Raw genomic sequence first — 11370 nt, forward strand, 5'->3', positions numbered from 1 at the left:
CCCCTTCTCAAGAGGTGGTCTACACTCACCCTCCTGACCCTCAGTCCTTCACAGACCCTTTAAATGTCATACCTCCCCTGCCTTGGGCTATCTCATTCATTCCCTCGGGACAATCCCATCCATTTTCTGGTGCCTCTACCTTAGATCTGCCTAACCTCTTTGGATCATTGGCTGGGTGAGAAACTGATGAAAATAATGGCTTTTCTCCAGAAAAAAATGCCCAGCTATGGAATCTGCACACAGGACCACAGAAATCCTTGTTCGGAGGCCTCCATCTGCACCAGTTCTAGCCTCCTAAATGATGCCTATCCTGTTCTGCTTCACCCACTTCCTTCCCACCCCTAGCCCACTACACTCACCTGCTCTCCTATCACCTCCCAACCACTAAGTATCTCTTTTTGCTCTCTCTTGCTCTACCTCTAGGGACAGGTGCCTGGCCCAGACAAGCTAGGCAGGAAACAACTGGGTGGTTAAACAGTGGAGAAGGGGCGTGGGGTGGCTACTTCAAGCTGAGCCCCAGTTAGGGCAGGACTAAAGTCAAGCTCAGGGGCCCTAGGGTGGAACCTAGGGAAAAACTTTGGAGTTTGAGACTTGGGCATCCCCTGGTGGCCAAATGGCCCCAAATGGAAGATAACACCCAGTGGAAGACGGTAAGGAAAACTCAACATCCATCACGACCATTCTCTCTCCGACCTTCTATCTCTCTCTCTCTCTCTCTCTCTCTCTCTCACACACACACACACACACACACACACAATCACAAGACAGATCCCCAGAGATTTTCTCCTTTTTTAATCAATAACCACCTTATCCAGCTTTGGAAACCTGGACAAAGGAGGCTGAGAAGAGGCCTGGTTCAGTGTCTGAGGGTCTCTGAATGAGTCTGCATCAGCAGGTGGGCCCCAGCTGGGCCTATCCAGGGGTTGGGCACAGCAGTTTCCTGAGTAAGAGCCAGCCCCACCCTCAGGGCAGCACCCCAGTCCATAAAGAAATCAAGGCCTTTCAGGCTTCAGCCTGTTTCTAAGGCCCTCAGGACAGTCAATAAATAGGTTAGATTCTGAGCCAGGCCTGGGTGGAGGGAGTGTACAAAGGGCAGGATCAGTTTCCTAGGGATCCCAGTGATTCCCAGGTATTATCCTGCCCTTTCTCAATAAGGAAGTAAATAAATAGACCTCCAACTCAGACACAGGGACATTGCAACAGGGGAACCCTCCCCTTGGAGTTAGTAATTAAGTCTCATGTTAAAAACAAACCAGCCCCAGCCCCTGCCAGAGTCTACAAAATCCTACAGGATGGGTGAAGGGCTAGCCTGCCTGGGGGTACACAGTACCCAGCCCTGCAGGGTCCTGGAGGTCTCATGTCTGTTCTGCAGCTCCTGGGGCTCCCTCCTCCTTTGGGGGTGGCTCCAGGAAAATTGGAGTGATTGATGGTGGCTTCTTCACCCTGGGAAGATAATAGGGAAGAAGTCATTAGCTATGTCTCCTAATCCCACCAGTCTCCCATTTCCTAGGGCAGAAGAGTCACTCACGAGTAGGGGGAGGCTGGGACCCCCACAACCAGGAAGTGATTCTTCTTCCGAAACAATCTCCACAGGCCCCGGTGGTTGCCACGCACATCCAGGTCCCAGATATGGAGGCACTGGTGGGGGTGGTATAGGGGGAAGAGGCATGGGTCAGAGAACTGTGGGGAGGAGCTATTGAGGTCCCCTGGCCCAGCCCCCACCCCTCCTCAGCAGCCTCCTCAATTTGCGAGAGGTAACATCTAGAATATGAAGAAAAGGTTCTGAGGTAGAAGATCCCAGAACAAAGGCTCCCTGTATCTTGGGGTTAAGGGTATTCCTACGGTAGGTGTGGTATTGGGGCACCTTGGCAAGCTGGGTCCAGGTGGTGAAGTCATCATCTTTCTCCATTCGGATAAAGGCCACGTAGGTGTGGCCCTCTGTGTCAGGCAGGAAAGAGTCTTCACAAGGGTTCTTGCTATGGTCCAGAACCTCGGCTTCACTGCAGCAGGGGTTGGGGGAGAAAGGCTAAGGCAGGGCTGACTCATGGGTGTACCACACAAAGCCCCATGCTTGCTGTCCTGCTGAAATTCTTAATAATTGTTTAACAAGGGGCCCTGATTTTCATTTTGCAGTGGGCCCCATAAATTATGAGGCTCAGACCACCAGTATTTGACTCCTCCTCCCTCCCTGCCATATACGCCTACTGTCCTAGGCCGTACCTGAGCAGCCTGTGAACCTCCACTTCATAAGCTTCCTTCTTCAGACTGACGGAGAGGGAGAAATGGGTCAGGGAAGGGGATAACCCCTCAGGTCCCAGGGGCAGAGCAAGGGGTCACATGTGAACTGGTGGGCAACAGGGCCAGGGTAAACACACAGTTGGAAGGGACTGTGAAGTACTGGTCATCGAAGCTCATAGATATCCTCCGCTTTGCCCCGTCCCCAGCCCCTACCTGTCCACGTTCCTGAGCTGGACACCTGGAACCGTGTTGAACTTGTGCTTCTTGAAGTAGGCTTCCTGGAATGGGTATGAGGATGAAAATCAGGACTTCACAATATCTGGCCCACACCTGCCCACTGACCCATCGCATAGCCACAAGCCCACAAATGAAGGCCCCTCTAATTTCCTCCGATCTTCCCCAACCTCTTTGTAATATTCTTGGCAGGCTCTTACTAGCTTTAATTTGGGCTCAAGCATTGCCAGAGGTTTATGTCCACACTGGCAGCTCACGCTGACCCCTGAGCTAGTCTCTGTCCCCAGTGGTTCTCCCTGGGCCTGCTGTTCTACAGCCACAGAAGCCAGGAACAGGACCTGCAGAGGGTGGTTGGCAAAGGGACAGGCTGCACTGGGAGATGAAACTGTTGTGACTAAGGTACTGAGAGTGACCTGAGGTAGATGCCTGCCCCTTTCAGGGAGACGAGTGGGGGTCTTGTATAAGCCAGCCTCTGAGGGCCTTTCTGGCTTCTAGGAGGCTCCAGGGTGGAAGCTGTCCATTCCTTCCTGCTGGGCTGTCTTAAGGCCTCCCTTGCTATAACTGGGGAGTGGCCCTTCGGACATGGCCATGTAGTGGGTGGGGTCCTGGAGCCCTCCCTGTTTACTTCAGGCTGAATCTTAGGCCCCAGCGCTTGCAAGGACAGGAGAGGGAGGAGCTTGCAGGGCTGGATAAGTGCTTGGTGGCAGAAATACCCTCCCCACACCCACAGTCTAGTGCTCAGAATAGTAGTAATAAAAATACCAGCTAACCCTTATATAATGCTTACAGTTCAAAGCAATTTACATATATTAACACATTTAAACCTCTTTACCTCACAACCCTATGAGGTAGATAGTATTTTAATTCTCATTTTTACAAATAAAGAAATTGAGGTAAAAGAGGGTAAGTCATTTTCCCCAAGGTTACATGGCTGGGAAGTGGCAGACCGGGTTTGCCCCAGAGTCCATGTTCTTGTGCTACCTGCCATACCGTGCCCACTCCCCCCGCCCCCCCGCCAACACCCCCGCCTCCCACTCACATGGAAGTAGCCGTTCATGTTGAGGCCCACGATGCCAAAGTGGTAGGATCGGGAAACGTCAGGGATGATGCACTCCCGACCTCGACGCTGTTCCGGCATTCGCATCCACATGTCCCAGTCCCAGAGCTGGGGACATGGAAGGTGACAAAGGTTAAGAGGTTCTGAGCCAGCAGGGGAACCCAGCCCACTCACCCTGCCGTGCCAGGGCACCTTTTCCGGTGTGGGCCACTTGGGCTCCAGCTCCTCCTTGTACAAGGACTTCCTGAGCACCCAGCCCAGCCCAGGCATGGTCTCCACGCGGTACAGCAGTGCTGGGTCCTCAGCCGTGTGTTCATACCCCTGGGGACAGGGGGCCATGGTGGGAGGTATTAGCTTGGGGACTCTACAGACTCCCCAGCTGACCCCTGGCCATTCAGCCTACCTGGTCATTCCAGGCAGAGATACAATACAGGCTGTCATCCTCTTCCAGCAAGTGGATGGATTGGCTGAGGAAACTGAGAGAGGCAGGGTCCAGGGGTTCAGGGAGGGGCAAGGACAAACCCCGTCACACAGCGATGCAGGAAGAGCTGGAGATTGGACTCAGGAATCATGCCTCCCTCTCCCTTCCCCTAAATCCCCACTGTTTGCATTCATCCTTTCTACTCTTTACTCAAGCCCAACACCTACCATCCTACCTTTGCTCAGGCTTTTTCCTCACTTTTGAGCTTGCTTCCTCCAGAAAGCTCTCCAAGACACCTCACTGCCTTCTTTCCTGGAGACCCAGTCAAGCAAAGAGGCCCCATGCAGCTTTTAGGAGCTGCATGGATGGGTACTCCCCTCACCTGAAAAAATCCACAGCAATGTCCAGGTCCTCTTCCAGAACCACAGCAAATTTGGCTTCCTGCAGAGGGAGGGGGACAACAAGATCGCAAGGGGGCCTTTCCCGTCCCATGTCTCCTCCACCCCATCCCACTTCTCAGGTAGTACTATCCCCATTTCTCAGATCAAGAGGATGAGGCCCAGAGAGCAGAAGACTGGACTTTATACCCATGTTTCCCTTCCCTAGGCCCAAGAGTTTTGTCCTTAATACTCACCGGAAACAAGTTGAAAGTGGCAGTGAGGCTGGCCTTGTAGTGCTGGGTGGGGAACAGGTATAGTGCACGTGAGCTTTGGGGTGGACGGTGGGGCCAGGTGTCTGCCCCTTCCATCCCTGCCTGGGCAGTACCTGAGACACGCGGGCATTCTTGATGCTGATGGGAGTGTGCTGGATGCCCCTCAGACCAAACAGTGCCACCACGTCCATGGGCTCCTAGGGGGTATGGCCACTTGTCAACCTGTGAGCCACCTTCCCCCGCCCACCTCTGCAGGCTCTGACACACCAAGCCTTCCACATTTCACAGCCCTTGCCTGGGCTGTCTCCTTTACCGGTGCTCGGTGATCATTGCTGCTCGGCACCCGCAACCCTGTGCTCTGCTCAGCCCAAAGCCCCAAGCCCCACTCACCTCATAGTAGCCATCGATGAAAACTGTTATCATCTGGGGAGACACCCCCTGGGCTGACAGCAGAGAGCGCAGCATCCTGGGGAGCCCAGGGATGGGTTAGGCCTCTTTGTCCCCCAAACTCAGGACTCCCCTGTGCTTATGGATAGGCCCACATCCCCCAAGTTCACCCACATGTGAGTGGACCTCCTCTGTCACCTTTGTCCCCACCTCAAGAGTTCCTCCCGCAGGTTGATGAGCCTGGGGTTCGCACCCGCTAAGCACCCTCCTGTTCAGTGCTGGATGCAGCCTATTCCCAGGCTCACCTGTACAGGTAATTGGGCCGGTTCCCTGCAATGACAGCCACAGGCACATTGAGGACCTTGTTGTCTGGGAGCTGAAGGAGAAACAGCTTTTAGTTCTTGCCTCACTCCCACTTCAAATTGGGATCCCTACCTAGGGAAGAGCTCTTGGGGGAGAGGGGGACTTCAGGGAACAGGCAGAGGGTTTTCCCTGTCTTGGGTCTTCCACGCACTCAGCCCAACTCCGACTCCAGGCCTTTGCTCATGTGGCCTGCCCCCAACCACCAGGATGTCCCCTGTCTTTCAGAGCTCAGTGCAAATCCTTAGCTCCTGGTCCCTCCCAGGATCGGGTAGGGAAAGCCCAACCTGGATCTTTCCTAGGGCCCTTGCCAAGCTGGGAAGAAGTCCAAGCCTCATTGCCTAAGGCCCTACTCACTGGGTCAGGGCTGAACTCGATGGGTGTGGGGTCCTTGCAGCTGCACACACTCCCATAGCCCTCAACTTTGCTGCAGAAGCGCCGGCGGCGACGGTTCAGTTCTGTGTCTGCCCAGTGGCACTCTGCCTCTGAAGGAAGGATATGGTCAACAGAATGGGGGCATGAGGCCACTGTGGTCTGGAGAACACCAGGCACCCAGTCAAGAGAATAAAGCCCCATAAAGAGGACCCAAATGCCCATCATCCCCAACACTGGCATTGCCCCAGAACCCAGCCCCCATTAACCCCACCTTCAGCTGAGCTCAGTGGCACATCTGTCTTCAGTAGGACTGGGTCCCCCCAGGAGGAGAGGGCAGGTGACTTAGAATGCTTCTCCCCGAGGACAGGACCTGGTAGGGGGCAGGAATGAGGGGTAATGGCAGGCTCCAGCTTTGGGACGTCTTCCCATCTCCCTGCCCACTTTCACCTAACCCACCACCACTGGCTCCTATTTGTCTCCCACCCCAACCCCTCTCCTGGGGTCCTGCTCCTCTCGGGCCCTTAATACTATAGGGTAGATGGCTTATGGTAGCGGCACCTCCTTTTCGTCCCACGAAGGCCCAGGTGTCCCTCCAGCCCAGAGCAGGGCCGGCCTGGCTGCCTAAGCTCCTCAGCAGAGCCTTGGCTGTGTCCTTGAGGTGGAAGGAGCCCTCGTCCTGGGAGGCCAGAAAAGGTGGTCAGCCTGACCGGCACGGTTCCAAGAGACCTGGCCTCATGGAGCAGCTCGTTAAATTATCACAACAACCCTTTGTGGTTACTATCATTTCACAGATAAGAAAACTGAAGGCTTAGAGAGATTCTGAGAATCATCCAAGGTCACCAGGCCAACAAATCCTTCTCATAATCCCACACATCTGCACCTCTCTGCCCTCTTCCCACTCTTCTCCCCTCCCTTATTCTGCTTCAGCTCCACTGGCATCCTTGCTGTTCCTCAAACATTCCATGCACTTTCCCACATTGGGGCTTTTGCACTTGCCATTCTGTCTATCTAGAATGCTCTTCCTCCAGATATTTACATGGCTCACTCCATACTTCTTCCAGCTTTCTGCTCACATGTCATTTCCATACAGAGAACTTCCCTCTCTAAAATACATCCCCCGTTACTCTGTCTCCTTTGCTTTATTTTCTTCCTTACATAAGTTATCATTTCCTGACATTAAGCATTTATTTGGCTGCTTTTTGTTGATCTTGCCCTGCTGGAATAAACTCCTTAAGGGTGGGGACTCTTGTATTGTTTTCCATTATAGCCCCTGCACCCAGAGCAGTGCCTGGCACACAGTCGGTGCTCAATAATTATTTGCTCAATTAATAAAAATGACAAGGCTAGTATTGGTACCTGAGTCACCTTCCTCCAGAAGGCTCTTCCCACTGTACCATATTAGGGGCATAAAACCCAGAGCCATGAGCAGGGTTGGAGCTGGGGGTGTAGGTGGTGGGGCCTGGGCAGAGTTACTGACCTTGACAGTGCAGATGAGCACTCGGCCGGGTGCCACCATGTTGAGGAACAGCACCATGGCCTCATCCTCATGAGGTGAGTACGTGTCAAACACACGCTTTGCCATCACATGGCCCTGGCAGGGGACACACCACTCGTAAGTTAGTGTTACCAGCAAGCAGGGCTCAGCTTCGGCCCTCCAGGTCCCCTGCCCCTAGACCTCACCGTGGCCTGGTTGAGGACGATGACATGGATGCCCCGGCCCTGCTCCCGGGCTTCATCCTCCAGCACCTACAGGGTGGCAGAGACAAAGTCCAACTCTTCACTCTGGCATTCAAGATCTCTGTCTTATTGGCACTTAAAAAAAAAAACAAGAACAGCTGCATGAAATGAAACCTCTCCTGTCTATCTAGGCCTCTGTTCACTTCCAAACCAGCTTGAAGGCCACCTACCTCTCCCAGGAAACTTCCATAGCACCCCCATCAAAAGAGATCACATCTTTCTACAACACTCCTTTCGACAGCTTTCATGGCTCTTAGAGCCCTTGACAGTTTCTGCCTCATGCTGGCGATATCACAATCTACCAGATTGGCCCCTGAAAGCAGGGCCAAATCTGATTACCTCCAGGTCCCCAGTGTCTGGAACAAGGCTAAGGCTAAAGAAGGAACCAGGAAGTAGTCATGAAATAAATCAAGCAAGGAATGAACTGCCTACTAATACTAATGGTCACTTCTGATATAATCCCACTATATAAATACATTTTATATAGTGTATTTCATTAAAATGAAAATACTTTTCATTTTATCTTGACAAGTAGAAATCATTAGTCCCATGTTACAGATGAGGAACTGAGGACTCCAAAATCATACAGGTAGACATTGGCAGAGGTACGGTTCCCATTCGGGCAGTGTACCTGAGCCAGTGGACCACACCCTGAGTAGAATGGAGTGACTGTACACCAAACAGCAGCCCACTCACCGTAGTGCCATCCACTGCCACATATACTTTGCTGCGGCTTGAGTATACCTCCACATCCAGGACCCTTCGGGGACCACGTCCTCTGTGCCGTGGGGGCTCCAATCGGCCCAGGGCCTCATCTGTGGGGGTACGACAGATCATGGAGACAGCAGTCTCAAACCTTGGGATCTACCTGCTATTTCAGCTGTGAGATCCCAGGGAAAACCCCTGACACACACACCAATCCCATCCTCAACCTGGCCCCACCATAGTCTTGCTCCGGCTCCGGGTCTTCATTGGCCTCGCTGATTGCTCGTCGTGTGTCCAGGATCAACTTGATGTTGACAATGACGGTCACCAGTAGGAAGAGCACAGCCCCTGTCTGAGGGGAGTGGTAGGGTTGACTAGAGGGTTACTCCCTCCAGATCACTGAGTGTGTTCCTGAAAGGAGGGCCCTGGCTCCAGTGATGACACAGGGAGAACCTGACGCCTCTCTCTTCCTTCTGTATGTCCAGTTTCACTCCCCCAACCAGGGTCCAGTTTCATGACCGCCTCCTCCATGGACACCCCCCTACCCTACCCCCTTCATCAGGGCCCTCCCTACCCAAAGCTCTTGTGTTCTTCCATTTGAGGCCTTGATTTCCTTGGTCCCCTCCATAGTTACTAGAGATGGAGTCAGTCCCACAGAACCAAACGGGGATCATAAGACCTAGGTCCTAGCCCTGACTGCCTGACAGATGTGGACTCCTACTTGGCAAAACCTTCCTGATCAGACTTCAGGCTTCTATCAGAAGCCTGGGAGGTTGTGCTTAGGTTCTGATTCCAGAACTCTGGGCCTAAACCACTACCCAGCAGGGACATGACACAAAGAGGTTTCCTCTCTAGAAATCTGCTGCTCCATTCCAGGGTGTGGACAGCCAAGGTGGGTCCCAGTGCCCATAGTCTAGATGGGAGTAAAGCTGGAAAGGTGCTCCTTGGAGATTTGGGACATCGCTATACCTGACAGAATCTCCGCAGGGCCCGTTGGTTGGTTAGTTTATACTTCCAGGTAAGATACCAGCTCCGCTTCTTCCGAGCCCCGAAGGGCTTCACGGGGCTGGGCTTCCAGTCATCCATGCCGGATTAGGGGAGTCACCACTGTCCTGGCCAACCCATGCTTTCAGGAAACTGGGGGGACCAGAGGGTCACATGGGGTAAGGTGTTCCTCCCAAAGTCGGATGCCTTCTGGGAGGACCTCCCAGTAACTCTTCAAAGCAGACATCCATGTTGTTATGTGACCTGGGTAAAGTGGCTCAACTTCTCTGGGAAGGAAACCTTCAGAGGGGTCAGATCATCTGGAAACTCCCCTGGGGCTGGGGGAAATGACAGGGCTGTCCAGGGACCCAGAGGGGGAGACCAAATAATCGGCTTTCACGGCCCATCAGCCCCCAAAAGGACCAAGCCCCAGGCCTTCCCAGTCCTGGGGTGGGCTAAAGGCAGCGGCTCCCCCCCCCCCCCATTCTCCACCCCCTTCCGTCCTCGCCACCCTCCTATCTGGCCCAGCTCTTCTCTTCCCAGGGCTCTGGGCCGCCGGAGTCTTAGGGAGACCTGTCCCGGCCTCGTCACCCCTCCCGAACCCCTGCCCAGAGGCACTCACGGCTCACGGGCCCGGGGCCCCGCTCGGGCCCCTCTCGGGCCCGTACTGCTCTGCCCCGCGCGCGGAGGCCTCCGCCTCCTCCATGCCGCTCGCGGCCCCGCCCCGGCCGGCCCGCCTTCCCGCTTCCGCCGCCGCCGCCGCCGCCGCCGCCGCCGCGGCGGGGTGAGAGGGCGGCGGGCGGTGCTTAAGGCGGCAGCGGAGGCGCGGTGGTGATTGTAGCCGGTGATACCGCGTGTCTTCCGCCCCTCCGCAGCTTCGCAGAGAGCGGGCGGGGTGGGTGCTGGGGGAGAGCCGCTCCCCCTACTTCAGCACTGCGGGGTGGCAATCCCGACTGAGTAGGAATCCTAGAGCCTTGAACTAGACCAGACGGCATTCCAGGTTCAGAGGGGCTACAGGCCTCGGACACAGATACCCCTCCCCTCGCTTGGGCAAGGCTGCACTCAGGTCTAGGGCATGCGTGGCCTCTGGAGGCTAAGGGGAATTAAAAACCTGATTCCTACCACTCATCTAGACCTTGTTACTTCATGTCTAGGTTCCCTTCTGTGTGAAATGGGAATACCCTTATATGGTGCTTACTCTATGCCAGTCACTATTCTAAGCACTTTACTATATTAACTAATTTAACTCCACAAAAACCTCATGAAGTAGGTATTACTACTGTCTCAATCTTATAGGGAAAGAAAATGAGGCCTAATGTCACAACGCTGGGAGAGCTAGAATTCTCCAGGTTCCACTCTTAACCCTTGCACTATACTAACAATAATTATGCTTACAGAGTTGTTGTGAGGGTTAAATGAGATAATACATACACAGCACTTCACTTACTACAGTGTTTCTCAAACTTTGGTTTACATCAGAATCACTTAGAGAGTTTGTTAAAATGCATATGGCTGTGTCCCATTTTAAAAGTTTGTGATGCAGTAGTATGGGGCAGAACAGAATACTGAATTTCTAACAAATTTCTAGGTGATGGTGATGCTTATTTGAAGTGAGTGGGTAGCCATGGAACAGTTTAAGGAGGGAAGCAATATAATCTGATTTAAGAGAACATTTACTGTTTTGTGGAGAGTGGATTAAACCGAGACAGAGGAAGTCAGAAGACCAATTAGATTTTTTCAACTCTCCATATTCCATCTGCTTTGTAAATGGTGGGATGATGTCCCCAAAATGTTAACAGTTACCCATGGTTCCAGAAATCCTAAGGAAAAATATATGACTTAAAATTATAAAGGTAACCATTAGATGAACTAAAAATAATGATAGAAATATATAGGACCAATGGAAGAGGGAAGTACAATGTATAAGAGAGGTAAATCCATATTGATCATAATAGAAAGTCAGTAGACAATGTTTAAAATTAAGAAATAGTGGTATAAGCCTATTGTGGAGTTATGAGTATAAACACCAGAAAAAAAAAAAAGCTAAAAGTGGATGCCTCTGGGGAATGGAACTAGACGTGGGGAAGGATAGGGAAGGGGTAACTATCTTTTCATTGTAAATTCTTCTGTAACCATGGGCTGGAATTACTGGGATTAAAAACCAAAATCAAGTCAAAACATAAGTTTTTCATGGCTCCTCATTGCCTGTAGAATAAAATC

General features: G+C 52.7%; 1 protein-coding gene across 1 annotated transcript; it reads right to left on the reverse strand.

Annotated features, from left to right (window-relative positions):
• Positions 1-777: 777 nt before the first annotated feature.
• On the reverse strand, positions 778-9905 carry POMGNT1 (protein O-linked mannose N-acetylglucosaminyltransferase 1 (beta 1,2-)). The gene is made up of 22 exons (XM_074334663.1): positions 9773-9905; positions 9136-9303; positions 8404-8518; positions 8158-8276; positions 7405-7470; positions 7202-7315; positions 6283-6400; positions 5996-6094; positions 5707-5834; positions 5295-5365; positions 4993-5068; positions 4716-4799; positions 4585-4626; positions 4333-4391; positions 3933-4005; positions 3722-3850; positions 3512-3637; positions 2452-2516; positions 2221-2265; positions 1865-2000; positions 1529-1638; positions 778-1443 (listed from the first exon to the last, which is right to left on the reverse strand). Exons 2-22 carry the CDS (start codon positions 9250-9252, stop codon positions 1356-1358), a joined length of 1980 nt encoding a protein of 659 aa, XP_074190764.1. The 5' UTR covers positions 9253-9303; positions 9773-9905; the 3' UTR covers positions 778-1355.
• Between the last annotated feature and the right edge of the window lie 1465 nt (positions 9906-11370).

The sequence above is a fragment of the Rhinolophus sinicus genome, linkage group LG06, assembly GCF_036562045.2.
Source record: "Rhinolophus sinicus isolate RSC01 linkage group LG06, ASM3656204v1, whole genome shotgun sequence".
Taxonomy (NCBI): domain Eukaryota; kingdom Metazoa; phylum Chordata; class Mammalia; order Chiroptera; family Rhinolophidae; genus Rhinolophus; species Rhinolophus sinicus.